Source organism: Leptidea sinapis, chromosome 26 (genome assembly GCF_905404315.1).
Source record: "Leptidea sinapis chromosome 26, ilLepSina1.1, whole genome shotgun sequence".
NCBI lineage: Eukaryota > Metazoa > Arthropoda > Insecta > Lepidoptera > Pieridae > Leptidea > Leptidea sinapis.
The window spans coordinates 12,311,496-12,336,716 of NC_066290.1; the positions used below are offsets into that span (position 1 = coordinate 12,311,496).

Genomic DNA, 25,221 nt, shown 5'->3' on the forward strand with positions numbered 1-25,221 from the left:
GCGATAAGAATGACTTATCGGGTATATTGGGCCAGCTTCATATTATTGACAGCTAATTACTGACAGTAGAAGGTAGTAATTTATCTCTATCTGTAGATAGTATATTGGGAACGGACGTAAGTTGGCATAGCGACATACCATTCTGCACGGACGCACGCCAAGAAGGGGAAGATATTCGTAGGATGTTTTCAATACTCAGGAAGCCATCTACCAACTTGTGTAGATGATAGACTCGCACTTAAAGTTGTGTAATTTGATAGTTGATCTCATTTCAAGAAGAAACAAACGATCTATCTTTATAAAAGAAGAGAACAATCAAGGGAACGTTACTTGTACTAATACATATTCTTCGGTACGGGTCTCCTGATGTTAAGTCATCACCGCAGCCCACATTCTCTTGCAACACCAGAGGTAAGACGGGAGCGTTGCCGGCCTTTTAGAAAGGTGTACGCGCTTTGTTTGAAGGTACCCATGTCGTATCGTCCGGGAATCATTCTACAGCTTGGTTGTACGTGGAAGAAAGTATGTTGAAGACCGCACTGTAGAGGAACGCCACCCATCCAGATGGTAGGGATGATATCCTAATTTGTGCGAAAGTGGAACTCTTGGGAACACTCCCCGTGATCAATGCGGTAGAAGACACACAATGAAGCGACGTCTCTAAGCAACGTCAAGTGATCCAGCCGTTCACAGAGCCTTCATCATCGACAATTCGAGCAGCTATGAGTTGCAAGCGGTCATTTGTTTACCACCTTAGCTGTAAATGGCTGTGCCACGAGCTGTGCGTCAATGTGATACAATATATTGTTTATATTATATTGTGTAGGTATATATGTGTATATATAGTTACTAGACGTCGACACACAAACGGAGTTGGCAGACTATTTTCATTATTAATATACCTACACACAAGACAGCAGTACTTCTTCGCGTTACTGGGCATGTATTATAATATTATTATTATATTTATATTTAATTTCTGACTTGAATTTCTTTCTTAGCTGACCTCTAGGCAAAAAGAATATTCCTACCAAATTTCAAGCCTCTACGTGATTTCGTGATGAGTCAGTAGATAGGTGGAAATCTCGTAGGTATATACATATACGCTTTCACGCCTACACCAATGAAACAATTGTGATGAAATTCAGTACATAGATAGACTAGAGCTTGGGACCTTTTATAGTGAAAAAAGGCTTGGAGGGGTTGAAATAGGGGATGGAAGTTTGTACGGAAGTTCGACATTATCAAAGATCACCATTATGAAATTTTGCTTTAGGTACTTGATGAGACGCAGACAATCATCTATTTGGAGATACACAAAGAGATGAAAGTCCACGCGGACGAAGTCGCGGGTAAAAGCTAGTATATTTATATATACAGGATGGTTTTTTGAGAAGGGCGGTAATAGCCAAGTAGGAAACTACGAGACTGAGAGAAAAGTCGTGAAAGGAGTCATGTCCTCCATTTATATGAAACCAATAACTGCATGTTTAGTTTTTTTTTATGTTCTTGAACTTTTAACAGAAAACGACCCGAATGATTTTTCAAAAAAATTACAGCCTGCATTATTGGACCAATGGACTCTGTTACTGATAAGAATCAATATTTGCAAAGATATGTATTACTAAAAATGAAAGCATCTGCCTTCATTTTTAGAAAAAATCTACAAATTGCTTTTCATATCTCACTTTTACCTAATAAGTTGCTCAAAATGTTTTTCGTTGACTCCATGGCATAAGTTTATACGTCTCTCTAAATACCTTACTGCATTTGATACCATGATAGAATTTATCCTCGATAGAATATCAACAAAAAAAGTAAGATTCCTAACAAAAAGTTTAAATAAGAGGAGAGTTTTCTTCCGTGTAAAAATAATAAAACCTTAAATTTGGTATTTCCTTTAATTTTTAGTAATATATATTTTCTTTGCAAGTATTGATTCTTATCAGCAACAGAGTCCAATGGTCCAAAAATACGTGGTGTAAATTTTTTTATCTACACCAATGCTTTAAATCCTCTATAAAAGATTCTGAGACAGTTAGCTTATTGCCAACATTAAAACACCCAATGTTCTAATAACCATTACATCATCCAAACGAGTGTTGTAATGTTGTACTGAATTTCATAACAACACTCCTATTTTTTTTTCATTCCCTTCATGCTAAAAAAGTTTTAACAGACAGCCACATTCTTATTGCTCGATGCGTGGCATCTGTATGAATTTCAAAAAAAGAACATTTTGGTTTACGCGTGTACCACACTACCAGAACACGTCGCGCGCCTTAAAAAAAAGTAGGTTATTCGAATCCCCGCCATTTTTCTTCGATATTTCTATTGTTTTGTTTACAAAAAATGAGGGATTAATTTCCAAAAGAACATAATATTCAAGTGAATTTTAATTATTGCACTACACAAAATGTAAATTACTACTAAAATAAATAATTCTTTCATTAATACTTAGTTTATTAGTACATAATCAGTAATGGATGATATTAGGTTACTACTAGGACTGGCTGTTTTAATGTTAGCAGTAAGCTAACTGTTTCAGAATCTTTTAGAGGATTCATATTTTGGGTGTAGATAAAGTCTTGTATGCAACTGTTAATAATTAGGTATTAAAACACTCATGTGATACTATTATCACACTCGGCTTCGCCTCGTGAGCTAAATCCACATTCGTGTTTTAATACCCCTTATTACACAACAGTTGCATAAATAACTATTAACATTCGGGTCCATTTCCGTCAAAAGTTCAAGAAATATTAAAAAACTAAATATGCAGTTATTGGTCTCTTATAAATCGAAGGCAAGACCTTTCACGACTTTCCTCTAAGTCTCGTAGTTGCCGACTTGGCTATCACTGCCCTTCTCAAACAACCACCCTATTTATATATTTTTTATGGAATAGGAGGACAAACGAGCGTACGGGTCACCTGGTGTTAAGTGATCACCGCCGCCCACATTCTCTTGCAACACCAGAGGAATCACAAGAGCGTTGCCGGCCTTTAAGGAAGGTGTACGCGCTTTTTTTGAAGGTACCCTTGTCGAATCGTCCCGGAAACACCGCACAAGTAAGCTCATTCCACAGCTTTGTAGTACGTGGAAGAAAGCTACTTGAAAACCGCACTGTGGAGGACCGCCACACATCCAGATGGTGGGGATGATATCCTAATTTGTGGCGTGTCGTGCGAAGGTGGAATTCGGCGGCAGGAATCAGGTTGAACAGCTCTTCGGAACACTCCCCGTGATAAATGCGGTAGAAGACACACAATGAAGCGACGTCTCTACGCAACGCCAAGTGATCCAGCCGTTCACAGAGCACTGGGTCCCCGACAATTCGACCTGCTCTGCGTTGCACGCGGTCAAATGGATCGAGCTGATACTGGGGTGCGCAAGACCATAGATGACAGCAATACTCTATGTGTGGCCGGACCTGCGCTTTGTAGAGCGTTAGTATGTGGGCCGGCTTGAAGTATTGCCGTGCTCTATTAATGACGCCCAGTTTCTTTGAAGCCAATTTGGCTTTGCCTTCCAGATGACAACGAAATTGGCAATCGCTCGAGATTTCGAGACCCAGTATTCCGATACTAGGCGTGGCTTGAAGGGAAGTGTTGTCGAAGAGCGGTGATACGACAAATGGGGTTTTTTTAGTGGTAAACGCGCAAATTTGAGTCTTCTGGGGGTTAAATTGGACAAGGTTCAATTTACCCCATTCCGCGACCTTCTCGAGAGAGGACTCGATAGAAAACACAAGTTTCTCCCGGCACTGGTCGACGATTTCCCGAGAGAGACCTGCACGGCCCGTGTATACGGCATCACCAGTGCTGTCGTCTGCATAGCAATGAATGTTGGAGGTGTCCAACATATCATTGATATGCAGAAGAAACAGCGTGGGAGATAGCACACAGCCTTGGGGCACTCCAGCGTTCAAGGGCTTGGGATTCGAGCAAAAACCGTCGACAACGACTTGTTTGCTGCGCCCAGTGAGGAAGCTGGAGGTCCACTTGCATAAGCTCTCGGGAAGCCCAAATGATGGAAGTTTTGGAGAGGAGCGCCTTGTGCCATACACGATCAAAGGCCTTCACTATATCCAGGCTAACTGCCAGGCCTTCCCCTTGCTTTCAATAGCCGCCGCCCATCTATGTGTTATGTATACCAGAAGATCACCTGCCGACCGACCATGGCGAAAGCCGTATTGTCGGTGGTTGATCAACTGGTGACCCTCTAGGTATACCAGAAGTTGGCGGCTTATTATGCTCTCCATGATTTTGGAGAGCAGGGAGGTTATAGCAATAGGCCTGTAGTTGATGTACAAGGGTTGACTTCCATGAGTCAGGGACTACGCCTTTGGAATAAGAGTGCCGGAATAAACGCGTTAGCACCGGCGTCAACTCAGGGGCACACGTTCTTAGCACGATTGGAGAAATGCCATCCGGCCCGCTCGACTTCCTGACGTCCAACGAAAACAGAGCTCGTCTAACAGTTTTCTGTCTGAACTGTACTTCAGGCATAGAGCTCTGACACCGCGGGATGGTCGGCGGTGTTTTTCCGTTGTCGTCAAGAGTCGACTTGGAGGCGAAAAGAGTGCACAGGAGATCGGCTTTCTCTTTTGCCGTGTGGGCCAGGGTGTCATTCCTCATGTGCAACGGCGGCTATTTTATAAATATACTAGCTTCAACCCGCGACTTCGTCCGCGTGGACTTTCAACTCTTTGTGTATCTCCAAATAGATGATTGTCTGCGTCTCATCAAGTACCTAAAGCATAATTTCATAATGGTGATCTTTGATAATGTCGAACTTCCGTACAAACTTCAATCCCCTATTTCAACCCCTCCAAGCCTTTTTTCACTATAAAAGGTGCCAAGCTAAGTATATTGTTTTTCAATTCAAATTCAAATATTTTTATTCAAAATAGGATTTAAAATAACTTATTGAACGTCAAAAACTACCACCCATTCAAAAGAGACTGCCTCAGACCCGAGAAGAATGGGCGCAAGAAACTCAGCGGGCTTTTTTTTTAAATATAAAATATGGATTACAATGTGATATCGTACAATAAAAATTTATAATTAAAGAGTGAGTTCGTGGTGTCATTAAGAAAATCGTTTATGCTATAGTAACCTTTCCCACACAAACGTTTCTTAACAATTCTTTTAAATATCGTAACACATTTGTTTTGTACATTCTCTGGGATCATATTGTAGAAGCATATACATCGCCCAACAAAAGACTTACTAACTCGACCCAACCCAGTAGTACGCAAGTTTATGTTTGTTTCTCGTGTTAACATGAATGTCAAGTCACAGTATAACAGTCTTTATCAGCATTATTTGGTGTCGTTTTAAATTTTACTCTGCAAAGCAAGCAAATTCTACAACTATTATTATAACTTGTACAATTTTTACATAACTTAACCGCTTCACACCGAGTAAGTATTTATTGTTTTTGAGCATTGCACATTTAAATTAAATACTTTTAATTTCAGTTCATTGCGCGTTCTTTAATCATTTTAATACCAATTCCAATTAAAAATTATACAATTTTACCTACAATTACTATGCACTTTTTAACCGACTTCAAAAAGGACGAGGTTATCATTTCGATCAATTTTTTTTTGTGTATTTACTTCGATTACCCTGAGATTTATGATCCACTTTACGTAATTTTTCTTTAGTTCGACCTTAGTTACATAGTTTGGCCCAGTAGTTTTCATTTTATGAAAATTTTTTTTTACTTCAATCATATAATTGTTTTTTGTGTACGGCTTTTTAGGAGTTTTCATTCAGGTTGATTATTTATTATTATTAACTGACACTAAAAAGTAAAAAGTACTATTACATTTGGCTTGGCACCGACTTAAAACCTATCAATAGGTAGCACATATCAATAATAGCATTTTATTAATATTAAAGGTAAAGGTGTTTTCAATAAAATTTTTAGATTTTTGATACTTTTCAGTTTTTGAGATCAGTTTTTTTAAACGTAGTTTTTTTAATCTTGAAAAATTTGGCGCCTTGGGTTCATTGTTCGTTGTTTACAACGACAATTTAGTTATACTGTCATCATTTCAGCTGTCTAACCTTATTACAATATACTAGCGCAGAGCATCTCTAACGGAGATACAGCAAGAGTTTATTGTTTTTGTAACCCATTTTGATTGACAAGTCATAAACAGTCAGCCACGCTTGGCATTATCTCCTTATAGCCTAACCGTCTTATTCATAATGACTTAGCGTAGATTTAAAACATCGCGAATATACGCTTGTTAAAAAATGGTATTCATAATCGCATATTAGAGCTAAAACGCTCATTATCTCTTCGATAAAGCTGACGTGACTTATATATATTTATAGTAGCTAGGTCCCTTCTATAAATCTATTTTAAGCACTAAAACGCTAAAAACATGGCCGACATCGATCAGCTGTTATTTATTGTGATAAATAGCTTCCCGCTTAAAGTTGTTGGATATCCGTCATAGATTGACAACCGACAGACTTGAAAACTTTAATTTTTTTAGTTTGAAATCATTTTACATCGACTTTTGACAACTGACAAACTATTGACATTGAAAAGATGTCTGTTTCCATTGACAGTTCCTCATTAAATTAGTTAAAATCATATTTTTTTGAACGAAATGGCAACATTGCGTACTATAGAGACGTATTAGTTATGGGAGATTTATCAAACGAATATGAATAAGGAATTTTATCGAACGTTCAATAGGCTAAAAACACGTTTTAACTAATGTAGCTTTATACCTTCGAAAAGCGTTTTATTATGAATAAGGCAGTAAGAGGCTAAGATCCCACCTCTCAATTCCGCAGGGACGTGTATTTTTGATTGAACTAATTTTAAATGAACTTTTAGGGAGTAAGCAACGTATTAGCCATAGGTTGCTTATAAAAAATTGGCTGCAAGTACCTGTAATTAGTTTTAATATAATTCATTTTCTGATGTGTTTTTAGTTTTTTTTAATAAATTTTACGTAATTTTAAAGGAATTATGGAAAAAAATTTTTTATTAATGAAAATAACGGACTAGACGAGCAGGACGTTCAGCTGATGGTAATCGATACGCCCTCCCCATTACAATGCAGAGCCGCTCAGGATTCTTGAAAAACCCAAAAATTCCGAGCGACACTACAATTGTGCTCGTCGCCTTGAGACATATTGAGTGGTATTACTTCATGGAGTGTAGTTTAAGTCCAACTTGAGAGATAGGATAGTTTTTATTTCGATTTGGGACCCATAATTATTTTTATTTCCAATATCTGTTTTGTATGGACATGTTTTCTATGAGAGAATTTATTGACGCACGGTTTGACAGTTCTGCTGTGAAACAATTTCATTATAACAACAGGGAGCACATTTTACGAAATAATTCTTGATTTTATGAAATACTACCTGACCCAGCAAACGTTGTATTGCCATATAAAGTAATAAGAAAAAAATCAATAATTAAAATTTTTGGAGTATAAAAAATAGATAACGACCGATTCTCAGACCTTCCAAATATTAAGTCGTACATAAAATCTACCAACTATATATAGGTAGCTAAAATTAAGTTTTTTTATTACCTCCGGAGAAAGCTAGAAGATATAAAGATTTTAATTAGTTATTCATTTTAAACTATTCTTTCAATTTGATTTCTGAACGACGGGGGATACATCAAAGGAATAACAAAATTGTTGTTTTTATTTAATTCCGATCATTTTCGTATTTATTCACCTTTAAAACCTTCTCTGGATTTCCACAAATAATTCAAGACCAAAATTAGACAAATCGGTCCAGCCGTTCTCGAGTTTTAGCGAGCCTAACGAACAGCAATTCATTTTTATATATATAGATTATTGACAAATTTATAAAAGAAAATTTATTGAATTAGGCGTTACTTTGCGGAAATCCATAATTATACAAATGATTTAAGTTTTCTTTAGTGTTAATTCTTTAGGCGTTTATAAACTAAGTTGTGACACTTGTAACGGGGTATATACGAGGGGTGGCTGATATAAAATCTACTTTGTTAAAGAAAGTTTTGAAAATCGAACTGGCCACTGCAAAATCATACTCTATATTTATTCCTTTTTCAAAATTATGACGCTTATTTTTTTTCGCTTGCTTTTGTTTTTTTGGCGCGGCTTTGATTTCACCATGTCGAAAGAAAATTCTAAAATGATGAAATTTGAGCATCGAGCAGTGATTAAATTCCTAAGTAAAGAAGGAAATACGCCTACGCAGATCAGAGAGCGCATGTTAAAGGTGTTTGGTGATTCAAGTCCTTCTGAATTCGTCATAAAGTTTTGGTCGAAGCAATTTAAACATGGCCGTGAGATCCTGGAAGACGACCCACGTAGTGGAAGGCCAATTTCTGCTGTTACCGCAGATAATGTTGAAAAGGTGAAGAACCTGATTCTTGCAGATCGGCGAATCAAGCAGTGGGAGATAGCCAGAGATGTGGGCATTAGCAAGGAACGAGTTCATGAAATTATTCACGAACATTTGGGCATGTCCAAGGTGAGCGCGCGTTGGGTCCCTAGAATGTTGACCCCCTTTGACAAACAAAGGCGAGTAGAATGTTGTCAGGCATTTCTAGACCTGGTCAAAGGTAAAGAAGAAGAGACTATCTCTCGAATTGTGACCTGTGATGATACTTGGATTCGCCAGTGGGATCCGGAAAGCAAACAAGAGTCAATGCAATGGAAATTTAAAGGAGAAAAGCCGCCAAGGAAGTTCAAGGTTCGGCCGTCGGCTGGAAAACTAATGGCCACCGTATTTTGGGATGTCGAAGGGATTTTGATGATAGATTATTTGCCTAAAAATACAACAATGAATGCTGAATATTATGCTTGACCAGCTTCGTGAACAAATCAAAGAAAAGCGGAGAGGCAAACTCAGCAAAGGTGTTCTGATTTTACAAGACAATGCTCCTGTACACACAGCCTTAACGGCGAGGTCAGCCCTGAGCAAAAACGGCTTCACAGAAATTAACCATCCACCTTATAGTCCAGATTTGGCTCCCTGTGACTATTTCTTATTCAAAGATTTAAAGAAAAAATTGAGGGGTCGCAGATTTTCGACGGGCGAAGAAATGAAGGAGGCTGTGACTGACCATTTTGACGAGCAAAATAAAAATTACTATTATAACGGCATGATGTCACTTATTTGCAAATGTCATAAGTGTATTTCACTTGCAGGAGACTATATAGAAAAATAAAAAAAAAACAAGCCATCAAAGTCTTTTCTTTCATAGTTAGGTAGATTACTTATCAACCTCCCCTCGTATTATATAGGTCAAACAGGTCGAAATTTCGAAATTAGATTAAAGGAACATATTGCCGCATTTAGGAATAATCATCCCGAAAAATCACACTTCGCAAAACATTTAATTGATACAGGTCACCTACTCGGAAACAATAATAATTTTAATATTTTACATACATGTGAAAAAGGATTTCGCTTAAATGTGTTAGAGCAATTAGAAATAATAAAACACAAAAATAACATGTTTACATTGTTGAATGAACAAACAAATTTAGTCCCATCAAATTTTTTACGTGTGTCTTCCGGGGGTAATACGTCACAACAGCCGACCAATCACAGCGCGTCATTTCATGGGACGAGGGTATAAAACAGCGGCTTCCGGCTCATTTGATCACCTTCTGTGCATTCCCAGCGAACACTCCCTAGGGAGTGCCGCTTGCGCCTCTCTTCCCCGAGAGATGGTCGCCTACGATGAAGGCTTAGAGGGCACACTGCCCAAAGCCAACCTCAGGTGGTGTTTAGTGGGTAGGCACTTAGGTTCTTACGTGAGTCCCACATAACCAACGCAGCCTTAGGCTGCGTTGGTATGCATGGGCATTCACCACCTCCCTCCCTTCGTAATCCCGGAGGGTAGCCCTTTCCCTTTGTCTGGGCGCAAAAAAAAAAAAAAAAAACTCATTTGATTCAGTCTCGTGCCAGATTTTGGCGAGACAACACGTCCTGAGGATGCCTCGTGTAGAGGCGAAACACGTGTCGAATTGTTTTAAAAACAAATATTGGCGGAATTAGCACTAAAGAAAACTTAAATCATTTGTATAAAATTCATAAAACACTGTATTTTATTTATTATGTACAGAATAACGTCTGTCGGGTCAGCAAGTAGTTAATAGTATTTTAATTTACAATTGAACACGAAGTACTACAGAAGTAACTGAGAAAGCAACTCACCAAAGAGTTCTGGGTGTGATGTCCCCTCCTCCTCTGCGTCGTGTGCTGGTTATTTATGCAGTCAGCGAATTCCGCCGGCTGGTTCTCCATCGTCACTACTGTGGGGTTCGAAGGCCGCCTGTTCAGCGCCGTCATCATTTCTAAATCTTCTAGTTTCTCTTTTGATTCCTTACTCTTTGTTATAGCTGTAAAATACTCACGCATAAAACACAAATTCAAAATGTTTTTAAACTTTTATCATCGCGGAACTTTAACAATGAAATTATTATGACAGGTCTGCAGTACGGATGAAACAAAAAGTACCGAAAGTATGGATGTCGTCAGTAGTGTGTGTCGTGAATTAGGGAATTAAATACAAAAAACGACCTAGGCGCCAAGTGGACAGATTGATGTACTATTAGTGTCAAGTGTTTCTCGCCGCCAACGCAGTTCCGTCGTGACCACGATTCATGCAATTGGATCGAAATATGAGCATCAAATTAATAAAATATATCATGAGAACCCGTCATAATAATTACAATCACAAATTCAAATAACGTTGCTTGATAATTATATTGTACATACTTACAGTGTACCAGCGTAATGGCTGACAGTGGCTCGGAAGACGAAATTAGAAGGCGAATTGCTATTACCAGATCTGCAATGAAGAAGTTGACGAGGATATGGCGAGACAGGAATATCACCAAAGCTACTAAAGTCCAGTTAGTGAGTCTAGAGTCTAGTGTTTCCCATACTACGGTATGGTGCCGAAACATGGACACAGTCAAAGAACGAGAGAAGGATTGAAATGTGGTGTTGAAGACGAATGCTACTAGTATCTTGAACACAACGCCGCAGAAACGTCTCGATACTTAAAGAACTCAAGGTGAAAGAAAGGCTTTCATCTATAGTCAGAGCGCGTATCCTCAGATACTTCGGACATACCACGCGACGTGGAGAGCATGCCATAGAGAGACTTGTTGTTCAGGGAAGGTTCAACGGCAGTAGGTCAAGAGGACGCTACCCTATGCGCTGGACAGACCAGATCAAAGCCCTAACCAATACTCCCCTCAACACATGTGCCAGAGAAGAAACAGCCAGGGATAACTGGCGTAGAATCGTGCTGCTCCGTCAAGAGTAATCCGAAGAAGAAGAAAAAAAAATGGCTAACAGAGCATACGAAAGAGAAGAACATCTGTAACGTAGATACAGCAAGATAGAAAAGCAAAGCGAATCTATTGTTACTGTAACCGATTTGGATTGACATGTCGTAAACAGTCAGTCACGCTATGCAATAACTCCTAACCACCTTACAAATAAATTAGTTATTCCTGAGAATAAACCAAGGATATGCAAAATGTTTACAAATAGACATTTTGCTTTTGATTGGTTTATTCGGACGTATAACGTTTTCTTTTTTTTTTATAAAAATAAGGGCCGAGACGAGCAGGACGTTCAGCTGACAGAAATTGCCCTGCCATTAGGAGGAGTGTCGGAAAAATATAAGAAATCTGGGAGCTTTCAACGAAAACGCTGTCTAAACTCTTTGAAATATATAACAAATAAATGTATGGTGGAATTGTGTATCTTCCATAACACATGTCAATCTCTTTAGTGTAACATACTATATCCATTTTAGTACTTTGGAAATTAGTAATAATTGCATGTAATTCCTGAAAAACGTTCCAAGCCACAAACATCACAATTTAAGGAATTCGTGTTTGAAGTTAAAAAAATATTATTATATTCCATATATGTGGGTTGGGCTACTAAGTCATGATGTCATTTAAAGAGTGACAGTAGGGATGTCATTTTTTGTCAATCTGTTAACATGAATCACGTGACCAGTTTTGTGTTCTTAACTCAATTTCGATATGATTGTGGTTTGGAACGTTTTTCTGGAATTACGTCTAATTAAAAAGCGGTAATGTTAAGCTGTTTACACAAATACGATATTAATCCTAATCAGTTTATTACTACATATTATAAAATTATTTATTTCCGATGGCCTTATACTACATTATTCTCGGATACCTTAGGTACTTACATCATTTTTAGAGTTCCGTAGCCAAATGGAAAAAACGGAACCCTTATAGATTCGTCATGTCTGTCTGTCTGTCCGTGTACGTCACAGTCACTTATTCCGGATCTATAATTACTATACTGTTGAAACTTAAGTAGATATCTTCTATACACCGCATAAAGATCTTCACACAAAAATAGAAAAAAAAACCAATAAATTTTGCGAGTTCCCCATACTTAGAACTGACACTCAAAAAAATTTTTTTTTCATCAAACCCATACGTGTGGGGTAGGGTATGTTTGGATAGGTCTTCAAAACAGATATTGAGGTTTTTAGTATCATTTTTTCTAGTTTGCGCGAGAGACATCTCCAAAGTGGTAAAACGATACTTCTAAAATAAGAGAATGATCAACTCTAAAAAAAATTGTTACACATATACATTTTGTTTGAACAAGATCTAGTGAGATATTTTTTAATACGTAATAAATCGTATTATCATTTATCAATAACTTAATTGAAAAAAACTACGCTATTATTAAAACTTCGATTAAAGTTAGAACGAACTACAAGAACTTTTATATTCTGTTACTTGCTGCTACGGAACCCTTCATGGGCGAGGCCGACTCGCACTTGGCCGCTTTTTAATATTTTCTGTAGCCACATGTACTAGCTAGCTAAAATAGATTTTTAATTAGGTATAAAATAGCAACTAACTCGAAATGAGGCCATTTTTTTTAAAGTGAAATTCATTTAAACCTGTTTCGATACTTCGACAAACAATGGAGTATTAAATTGATAACACATGTATTATGATATATTTAAGAAATACTTTCGTTATCAGAAATTTACATTCACCATTTAGGACACCGTAACAAAACCTATACAATGCAATACTTAATAATATCATTGTGGAAATAAAACTGAAAAATTTGATGAGTTTTTGTATGACAATAAGGGACGAGACGAACAGGACGTTCAGCTGATGGTAATTGATACGCCCTGCCCATTACAATGCAGTGCCGCTCAGGATTCTTGAAAACCCAAAAAATCTGAGCGGCACTACAACTGCGCTCCTTGAGACATAAGATGTTAAGTCTCATTTGCCCAGTAACCTCACTAGCTACGGCGCCTTTCAGATCGAAACACAATAATGCTTACACATTTCTGCTTCAAGGCAGAAACAAGCGCCGTTGGTACCCATAATCAAGCCGGCATTCTGTGCAAAGGAGCCTCCCACTGGTATAGTATGACTTTCCGGGTGCGGTGTGTCCGGGACGATACGACATTGGTACCTTGAAAAAAAAAACACGTACAACTTTCTAAAAGGCTGGCAACGCTCCTGTGATTCCTCTGGTGTTGCAAGAGAATGTGGGCGGCGGTGATCACTTACCCGTACGCTTGTTTGTCGTCCCTTTCCATAAAAAAAGATGTTCAACTATGCCTTCTCTAGTCATAATTTTGAAATTTCCCAATTTTTCATTTTAATGTTTACAAGTTAGTCCGCCTTAACTATTACTAGTCGGGCATGTATTTGCTCCTGTGATGGCAAACACATATTTATGATGGGAGTGTCTTTTATGTCTGTAAGGTTTACATGGCGCTTAGTTCAGCCGTGAAGCAGCAATGTGTAAGCATTATTGTACGGTCTGTAGGGCGCCGTAGCTAGTGAAATTACTGGGCAAATGAGACTTAACATCTTATGTCTCAAGGTGACGAGCGCAATTATAATGTCGCTCAGAATTTTTGGGTTTTCGAGAATCCTGAGCGGCACTGCATTGTAATGGGCAGGGCGTATCAATTGCCATCAGCTGAAGGTCCTGCTCGTCTCGTCCCTTATTATCACAAAAAAAGTGGAAATGTCATTTTACTTTTTTACAAGTTTATTATATACTAGCTGATACCCCCCGTCTTGGTTCGCGTACACACAGGACTGAGCGACATTTCAATTAAATATTTAAAATAAAAGAATACATAACATACATAGTTCGACGACCTGTATTATTATATATAGCCGAGTGGTCAGCTATCCTACCTACTAAGCTAGAGGTCCCGGGTTCGAATCCCGGTAGGTGCAAGCATTTATATGATGAATATGGATGTTTGTTTCCGAGTCATGGATGTTTATATGTATGTTTATTGTATTAAATATAATATCGCTTTCTTGCAACCCATAACACAGGCTATATATGCCTAATTTGGGGCAAGATAATTTGTGTAAAAAGTGTGTCAATATTAATAATACGCTGTCGCGAATGACGTGTTCTGCAAAGTTGTAGTACATTAATTTATTCTATCACCAATACTTTTTGCAGCGCACGCGATGTAAAGAATATTTTAAGTAATTCTTTTATACCTTGGATTACATTATTAGAATGTTGTGAGCCTGCTTGAGTGTAAATTCCGCTAAGATTCGTCTCCAATCAATTCGACACGTGTTTCGGCATCAGATTCATGCGAGAATTTGGCGAGTCAACATTTCCTGAGGATGCCTCGTGTAGAGGCGACACACGTGCAAAATAACACCTTATTCAATAAATTACATTATTAGAGTCTTAATAAGGATCCCTGATTTTTTTAAAATATAATATACCCGGACATAGTGTAGCTTCCTAACAGAATAAATAATACAGAATAAGAAAAAAAGAATGTTTGAAATCGGTTCAAGTAGTTTCGGAGCTTATTCAATGCAAACAAACAATTAAATCTTTCCTCTTAATAATATTAGTACCTACAGATGTATAGGTAGTATAAGGCCCAAGGCGACTGCACTAATTCTCTGTCAAATACATAAATATGAAATGACAGGCAAGTTCGATATGACATATACCTTGGTTGTGACTTCAAGGACAAAAGAGGTGACATCTAAAAGGGTGCCAAGTTCAATGGTCAATACTATTAATGTATTTATTACAAACAGAGGATGTAAAATGTAAATACTACGTAATAAGAGGCGGGAGTGCCTAAGTAGAAATTGAAATATAGTTTAGTATGAAACGTGCGGTGAGATTTGACATAAGTTTGCATAGTAATTACAATTGGGCGACGAAATATAATCCGGCTAAATTTGAAAGCGCAAGTGGGATGCTTTCTAGAGCTATGAGCATAAATACGGTCATTTTGTTTGTTAAAATGTTGTCATCCGTAAACAAAATTATTCTGTGACCTCCCTTTGCGTACTATCCTATTCTTTTTTTAAATTATCATTTAAGAAATGACCCGTTCGTCTCTTATAGCCTGCAAGTCCATAGTCATTTTTTAAAATACGCGACATGGTTCTATCTTCATCTCCCGAGTTAAAATGTTTTGCTTTCGTACAGGATTTCATCGAATTCTTTCCCTTACTGCTTTGACCACCTTTTTCGTACGAACACTACTTGGATGCCAGATCTTTTTCTGTCACAAACAGAGGAGGTCTCATTGTACCTATTTATAGCCCAGTAGGTTTATTTTACTATAGGTATATTTTACTTATACCAAGCATATGGAGATTTTTAAAAATTGCATTTGGCTCCATACCTACTTTGTGTAATGCAATCACAGCGATTCGGTTCTCTTTATCACCCCACTCCATTTTAATATCGCAAAATATTGTACAATGTTTTGGCGCCAAAACGAGAAAAGTCAATGAACAATCATAATATAAAAATGACAGATTCCAAATTCAAATGTAATGTTTTGTTTATTTTTAATTGTAACAATATTTATGGCCAGACTCTTATATATATATTAGCTGTGTTATAATTATAGTCAATGCTGTTCTACCTATGTATAATTTTCCATAGCCGAGGCAATATCAAGACTTGGCATAATATAAACTATAATAACCTTGTGAAGGCTATGTATTGCATGCGATTGGTATGGTCAATGACACTTGTACACTAATAAGGTCATTGAAAATATTCGATATCGCAACCATTGTCTGAACAATACCTGAACTGAATAAAAGAAATCGTTTCTTTTAAATTGTTTCTTAACGGCCGTTCCCAATATTCAGTCTTACTCCGGTTGTGGCCTACTTGAGATAAAAAATCGTAACTATCGTTCACTTTTCTGTCCCAATCAACTTATCGGCTGTAACTCACCTTATCCGTACACGCAGTCTGTTAATGGGAAGACGTATAGCTTACAGCGATAGAAGTTTGTATGGAAATTGCAATTCACGCGTCCCAATATAAGGCGATTTGAATAACATATAGGGTATATTAGGACAGCTTCAGATTATTGGCAGCTAATTAGTACTGACAGTAGAAGGTAATAATTTATCTCTATCTGTAGATAGTATACTGGGAACGGCCGTAAGACGTTGTTGCAGTCTATCTGTCTGAAGTAATGTATTCGGTTGAGTTGAGACAATATTGCACCGGTCATAGACTTATAATATAATAGCCATAGATAATATACGTCTACATAGACTATGACAGCTGTGAAAACGTCGAAAATAATTGATGTTAACAGTTAACCTCTACTTCGAGCAATGCACGCACACTAAAGTAATAAACCTGGCCTGTTTTCATCGGTTGTCTAACAGCAAGAGACTCTATCTAGACGTAAAAATTATCTAAGATACTCGTATATATATTAAACAAAGCGTGCAAGAGAGAAGAATACATCTAAAGATACAGCAAGATAGAAAAGGAAAGCGAATCTATTGTTCCTGTAACCGATTTTGATGACAAGTCGTAACAGTCAGCCGTTTGGAATTAGCCTGTTAGTATTTTGAGTTTTTATTACACTAGCTAACGCTCGCACTGTCAAATCAAAATTAGTCACGCATCATCGGAATGTCAGGTGTTCTATACGGTAACAGTCACCCGTTTGGAATTAGTTTATTATTATTTTGAATTTTAGTCTATACGTCATTACTTATATTCTGAATCTATGACATTTTTTGGGACTGTATGTATGTGTTTATTCTATTACTGGTACGACTGCCAGCGGGCAGTATCTATTTTATAAAAAGCAATAGCAATGAACCTAACGAATTCCAAAATGGCCGCCACGCACATTATCAAAAAGTTTCTTATATTAAGGTTTATTTTGTATGATGTACTTCGTATAGGAATCCGACTCACACCTGACCGGTTGTTTTAGTATTCGGACGGGGCAACAATGAACCGTTAATAAATTGTGTTCTTTGGGCTTTCTAAAGCTTTAAGTTAAATAAACATTTTAATAATAGATTTAAAACGCCAATTAGTTAATGCTGGTCGCTTCGAAGACGTGACGTAAAAATTGTACTTTTTTATATAAGAGGGCAGACGGGCAAGAGGCTCACGTGATGGGGAGTGGTGAGCCAAAGGCAAAACCAGGGATCAAGAGAGGCGTTGCCGGCCTTTACGGTGAGAGTATGCTCTTTTCTTGAAGGTCCCTAAGTCGTATCGGTTCAGGAAAACAACAGCCGTTAATTGATTCCACATAGTGGCTGTACGAGGTAAAAAAATCTTGAAAAACGCGCGGTTGCCAGACACCAACGTGGTGGTATTTACCATTTTGACGTAATCTCTGGTATCAACGGCGGAACAACCCCTCTGAGCACTCCCCATGATAAATGGAATGAATATGTAGAGACAAGCCACATCTCTATGCATCGCCAAAGAATCAATAGGGGTACCACAAGGGTCTATTCTTGGACCGCTCTCTTCCTAATTTAGATGGAAGAAGCTGGTACTGGGGTGAATGCTGCGATTTCCGCGTGAAATAATATATTCACTCAGTTGATACCACGGCCTGTCGCTCGTCAACGTTCATTTAAATTTTGCAAACTCCAATATGAGTAGCTTCCAGTAGCGTCAGTTTCCTAACAGTTTAAAATATATTTTAATATTTGCGAAGGAATTTGTCTAAGGAATACTACTTATACGGATTTGAATATATTTGTATTCAGTCAATTGCATATTATAATAAAATCTGTACGTATGATATACATATTCTAAATAATCTTAAACTACAGAGGTTGTATATTGGAATCGGCCAAAAACTACCGAAAACTTTTGACACACTACACACAATCTTTATAAACTGCCAGCAATTTGTATCTACACTAAGTTATTTCGATGATAATAGTATGACTGGTTCATAAGAAGTAAGAATACTTTTTTTAGGCCATAGAGTTTACCAGTGGGAGGTTCCTTTACACAGGATGCCGGCTGGATTATGGGTACCACAACGACGCCTATTTACTATAAACACAGTAATGTGTAAGCATTACTGTGTTTCGGTCTGAAGGGCGCCGTAGCTAGTGAAATTACTAGGCAAATAAGACTTAACATCTTATGTCTCAAGGTGACGAGCACAGTTGTCTTGAAATACCCCAAAAATTCTGAGTGGCATTGCATTGTAATGGGCAAGGCGTATCAATTACCATCAGCTGAACGTCCTGCTCGTCTGTCCCTTATTTTCATAAAAAAAAGGTCATAGAGTATAGATTTTTCCAACTTGCCCCGAACATCGTACTATGGCTCTACACAGCTGTGATACGACCTATGATATGTTACGGCGCAGTTGTATGGTGGCCACGCACCAAGCTGATCACTACTTGTAATAAACTGCAACGATTCCAAAGACTAGCGTGTATGGCTATCACAGGATGTATGCGAACTACACCTACCGCGGCTGTAGAAGCTATGCTGAATCTTCCGGCACTACACCTCTATATAAAACAAGAGGCGGCCTGCGCCGCAGTAAGGTTGAAGACATTAAATCTTTGGAAAACCACTCAATCCCCACACCCAGAGGTTCTAAATGAGGTGATTGAAAAGGAGCCTCTGCTGTTGGCAGTAAGTGATAGATCTCCAAAGGAATACATATTCGATAAGAGATACAAAATACAGCTGCATGAAGAACTGAAAGAGGACCTCAGTACAAAAAACCTCAGGATTTTCACAGATGGCTCAAAGACAAGGTCGGGCACGGGATACGGAGTGTTCTCGGATGACCTAAATATAAGAATAGCTGCATCACTAGGAGCTCATAACACTGTCTTCCAAGCAGAATGTATGGGTATCATAGAAGCAGTCACTGCTACTTTGACTCGAAAGGTAAAAGACTACTCCATCCGCATCCTTTCAGATAGCAAATCAGTACTACAAGCCCTACAAAGCCACACTATCACCTCTAAGCTAATATACAACTGTCACCAATGTCTGAGGGAGTTATGCGAAAATAACAACCAAGTAACTCTTCAATGGATAAAGGGACACAGTAACTCACGAGGGAATGATGCCGCTGATGAATTGGCCAGGAGAGGCTCAGCGATGACAGCAAAAGGACCAGAACCAACTATCCCTCTCCCGCCTAGCTGGCCTACGAAGGTAATACGCCAACACACCAAGGAAATACATAATAAGTACTGGATGAACGTAAGTGGGTGTAGACAAGCAAAAGAAGCTCTACCACAAATAGACCCCAAGCTCTCTCGCAAGCTAGTAAAACTTCCACGACCTAGGTTACGGAAAATAACTCATGTACTAACGGGTCACGGCCCTTTTAACAAGCATCTGTTCAATATAGGTGTCACCGACAGCCCACTGTGCAGAGCCTGCACGGAGGCGGACGAGACGGCCGCACACGTCATTTTGGAGTGTAGGAGTGTGGCCTCATACCGGGCCAAACACCTGGGGTCACCGAGGACTCTCCCCGAGGTCATGGGTGACATCAGAGGTTTGATACATTACCTTGAGGAACTAGGGTGGCAGGATTAGCCGCCCTCCTCACCACGCAAAATAGGCGCGCTGTAGTCGTCGAGTTGCGGATAATAGCCCGTGATAACCTATAACCTATATAACCTAGATTTTTCCAAAAACTTAATAAAGTAAGTATGTACGTAGATTACTGATCATGGATACATACTTAAATGAATCAAACATAGAGTAGAAAAATATTTAAAAGAATCACTAATTGTGAGACTAATCACTAACCATATGACATATAATGATAAGATCAATCAGGAGTAAAATGATGAAGTCTTATCTCAGCAAATGTAAATAACCTGTACTTGGCTAGTCATTTAAATATATATGAGCGATTAGTCAAGATATGTCACAATATGCTAGCTAAATAAGAAAGACACAGCTCCGTTTATATAAAGATAAGCTTTGAAATGTAAACAGTGTATGTTTTTAAATAAATAAAATCAATTTCCTCATTTACAAAGCCTCACTTCATACTTAATTAAATAACTATTTGACGAATATGTCGGCCAAGTTCATTTACAAAGTTACTGCAACATAGCTCCTTATAGAATCACTAATACCATACCTAATCTTATCTTTAAAATTCAAATTTAAATATGTTATCTTCATAGTATTGCAATAAAAGTTAAATTGTATGTTCACAGATGACACAAATACAGAAAATGTAATTTCAACATGTTGATTTATAGTTCTTTTCTGGCCATATTATTTGTACACAAAAATTAGGGATATAGTTGACCCTTTGGGATGGCCTGCAACTTCCCGCTAATTCTATTCCTAAATGCTTCAAATTGTACTTATGACAATTTTAAGCTCAAAGAAATTACTTATAATTTGTGTTATTTTGAGCACAAAGAGTTAGCTGTTGTATGATATTGAGGTCTTCGAGCTCAAATGTCTGATAAAAGTTAAATAAAATTCTATTTTATAATTTTTTAACTACCATTGCTTTTGCATGAAAAAATCGATATTCATGTAGTTTTCAGTTGAACGAGCCATTTAAAAACTATTCCAAAAAAGCCACAAAATGAAATTTATTGTAGGTGTTTTGAGATTTCTCAAAATGCGGTCTGTTTCAAAATCTAAGTTTGGTCAAGCCCTTTCGAATGGCGCCAACCGCGATGAAATCGGTCTAGCCATTCAACAGTTATAAAAGGTACATACATCCACACATACAATAATACGGACACCATTGCGGGAATAGTCAGGAAAGCATCCTAGGACCTAAAACGTCAAGATCTGATGAAAACTTGATTTTCGAAAAATGGGGTAAAACCAAAAATATTCCCTTTTTTTTAATTTTGATAGTTAAAAATATCAACTTCATTAATTAAATTAATATGACTGCACTTAAAATTATGATAAGTAACTTAAAGCAATGAACTGTTTACTGAATGACTGGTTAATCCCTCATAGTAAGAATTAAACAATTCAACTCTTGCATCTCAATATATTATTGATAATGTTATATATGTGCATAAGCATATTAGTGAAATTGGTAGAAATTATGATAATCTTAATGTTAACACCAGGACCAAACATAAACTTGTTATGCCAATAAAAAAAAAGGGTATTTATTTTCTCAAAATTGATTCCTTTAGAATTCTTTTTGATGTCATTTCTAATATAGTAGATACTACTACCGCTTCTATAATAAATATTACTTGGTTTAGTAAAGTTAATAAGTCTTTTGTTGGGTTAAGTGTATGCTATTACCGCAGGAACCTAGAAGATTTACTAAACAAATGTATTACGAAATTTAAAAGAATTGTTAAGAGATGTTTGTGTGGTAATCATTACTATAATTTAAATAACTTACATAATGATACCACATATTGTGAATAGAGTGACCACTCTCAGGGTATTTAATAATAAATTGTATTGTACAATATTATTTTGTAATGAAATTTTATTAAAAAAAGAAACCCGCTGTTTCTCGCATCCACGGTTGTCCTGTCTAAGGCATGCTTGTTCCGATGGGTAGTAACTTTTGAAATTCAAAAAGTGATTTTGAATTTATTATGTATAAAAATATTTGATTTTGCATTGACTCCTCTAAAAGCATTACAGTTTAGAATAAAAAATCTTAGTAGTAGATACAAAATATTTACATTATTCATGCATTAATTAAATGAAAATATTTTGGAGAATATAATACATATTTATATTATTAAAACCTAAAGATTAATCAGATTTTAATAAAGTTATGAAATTCACAAAGATTTAAATATTTGATAAATGCATCCATATCATTCAATTATTACAGGTCAGTAAAGTTTAACGAAGTACAACTGTAACATTGACTACGAAAAGTTTGTATGTACCCATAACTGGCTATTTTATCTGGTTTAAACAATTTTCATGTAGATTAATATATAGTACTAAGATTAAAAAGTAATTGTACATTATGAATAATAAAACTTACTTATCATCATGTTTGTTGAACTTATTCCTAAGTAATCCAGGAATCTGTCTGTTGCAAATACAAATATAGCTCCAAATAGAAATCCAGCAGCCACAGGTATGAAAGCGAACTGCCCCTTGTCTCCATACAAGCCAGATTCTTCACACATTTGGATTGCTGGCTCTAAGAGAGACCAATACGATGCTGCGGTCATAACACCGGCCGCGAATCCCAAGGAAACATCCAATAATTTCCTCTGTAAAACCGAAAATATTTACATAGTAGCTCAGAGGTTATAGTAAACCGTAATGTAAGCGGATTAAAACTTTATTCTCACATGTTTTCCTCTGATAAAAAATACACAACCGGCCCCAGCAGCAGTAAGCCCCCACGTCAAAAGTGTCCCTAAAAGGGCCTGAGTTACTGCACCATAACCCGGTAACATTTTTGATAATGTATTTACGACAGTTATACTTATAACACTACACTAGAAAAAACATCTTTTTGTAGTAAACAGATTTCTGTGTTCACGTTCTTTTTATATCAACACGACACATGTTTATCATCCACTTTGGTACATAATTTCAATTGCCAATTGTTCATTGGTTGCTTTTGCTGTTTGCACTTTGCAGTTTGCTTACAACTTGTTTTCAATGTCAAATGTCAGTTGTCATATATATGTTGTGTGTCATGATTGCTGTTGGCTTAACCACAGACTATAAAACATAATGCAGTGAAAATTTATTTTGTTCTAATTCAATAACTAAGGAAAACGAAGGAATGTACACAGGGTCTTCGATATTGTATAGGTACTATTGAATCTGAAAGACGTTGTCATATCCAAAAATATATTATAGTGTTCTTTAGAACACACGACTGAAGTAAAACAAAAAGTAAAGTTATAAAAATTTCCAACGAAATGAAACGATACAATCAAGAAATCGCCGTCGGCGTAACGGTCTCGTCACGCACAAGTTCACAAGTTTACTCCCCAAGTCTAGACATCACCTTTCAGGTAACGGTAGCATTCGTATGTAACGCTCTCGTCAGGCATTCAACAGCTTACTCCCCAAGTGTTTACTTCAATAAAAATGTACATATATGTACTACCTATGACCGTAACTTTTGATTGAGTTGATGTTTGATGTTGCTCTATGTTGGTAATTTTTTTATATTTCTGGTACATACCTTTATTTACCCGACTGGAACACGCAAGTTCTGGTCGTTGTCGAAAGCTGCTCTTAGTAACTTCAACCAGCCTGGAAGTCGAGCGGGCCGGATGGCATTTCTCCAATCGTGCTTAGAAAGTGTGCCCCTGAGTTGACGCCGGTGCTAACGCGTTTATTCCGGCACTCTTATTCAAAAGGCGTAGTCCCTGACTCATGGAAGTCAGCCCTTGTCCATCCGATCCAAAAAAAAGGAGACAGTGCGGATCTGTCAAACTACGGGCCTATTGCTATTACCTCCCTGCTCTCCAAAATCATGGAGAGCATAATTAACCGCCAGCTCTTGGTCACCTTGAGGGTCACCTGTTGATCAACGACCGCCAGTACGGCTTTCGCCATGGTCAGTGGGCAGGCGATCTTCTGGTATACCTAACACATAGATGGGCAGCGGCTATTGAATGCAAGGGGGAAGGCCTAGCAGTTACGCTGGATATAGCGAAGGCCTTTGATCGTGTATGGCACAAGGCGCTCCTCTCAAAACTTTCATCATTTGGGCTTCCCGAGAGCTTATGGAAGTGGACCTCCAGCTTCCTCACTGGGCGCAGCATACAAGTCATTGTCGACGGTTATTGCTCGAATCCCACACCCGTGAACGCTGGAGTGCCCCAAGGCTGTGTACTATCTCCCACGCTGTTCCTTCTGCATATCAATGATATGGTGGACATCTCCAACATACATTGCTATGCAGACGACAGCACTGGTGAGCCATGCAGCTCTCTTTCGGGAAATCGTCGACCAGTGCCGGGAGAAACTTGTGTCTTCTATTGAGTCCTCTCTTGAGAAGGTCGCGGAATGGGGTAAATTGAACCTTGTCCAATTTAACCCCCAGAAGACTCAAGTTTTCGTTTACCACCAAAAAAAAACCATTTATCGTATCAACGCTCTTCGACAACACTTAAACCCTTAAAGCCTCGCCTAGTATCGGAATTCGGGTCTCGAAATCTCGAGCGATTGCCAATTCCGTGGCCATCTGGAGGGCAAACCAAAATTGACTTCGAAGAAGCTGGGCGTCATTAATAGAGCACGGTAATACTTCAAACCGGCCCACATTCTAGCGCTCTACAAAGCGCAGGTCCAGCCACACATGGAGTATTGCTGTCATCTCTGGTCTGGCGCACCCCAGTATCAGCTCGATCCATTTGACCGCGTGCAACGCAGAGCAGCACGGGGAGTGTTCCGAAGAGCTGTTTAACCTGATTCCTGTCGCCGAATTCTACCATCGCACGACACGCCACAAGTTAGGATATCATCCCTACCATCTGGATGTGTGGCGGTCCTCCGCAGTGCGGTTTTCAAGGATCCTTCTTCCTCGTACCACAACGCTGTGGATTGAGCTTCGTTGTGCGGTGTTTCCGGGACGATACGACATGGGTACTATCAAAAAAAGCGCGTACACCTTCCTTAAAGGCCGGCAACGCTCTTGTGATTCCTCTGGTATTGCAAGAGAATGTGGGCCGCGGTGTTAATTGATCACACTTAACATCAGATGACCCGTACGCCCGTTTGTCCTCCTATTCCATAAAAAAATACCTATTAGGATTAAAAACAATTAGGTAGGTACCGTATCATCGCTCTTAGAAAATAACAATTTTTACTGCCTATAATGGGAGTCTTCAAGATTGCGAAAGACTCTCATTACCGTGGTTACTTGGAAGGCAAAGACAAGGCTACTTGGCTTTGAAGTAACTTA

The 25,221-nt window shown here is 38.0% G+C and overlaps 1 protein-coding gene across 1 annotated transcript in view; it reads right to left on the reverse strand.

Moving 5' to 3' along the window:
* The window catches only part of LOC126972474 (zinc transporter ZIP11), a 132,503-nt gene extending 109,630 nt beyond the window's left edge, over positions 1–22,873 (reverse strand). Inside the window, exons 1-3 of the mRNA XM_050819270.1 lie at positions 22,643–22,873; positions 22,327–22,561; positions 10,209–10,393 (exon numbers count right to left, since the gene is read on the reverse strand). Of these exons, the coding sequence (XP_050675227.1) occupies positions 10,209–10,393; positions 22,327–22,561; positions 22,643–22,750 (528 nt within the window). The 5' untranslated portion in view covers positions 22,751–22,873. The remainder of the gene's footprint in view (positions 1–10,208; positions 10,394–22,326; positions 22,562–22,642) is intronic.
* Between the last annotated feature and the right edge of the window lie 2,348 nt (positions 22,874–25,221).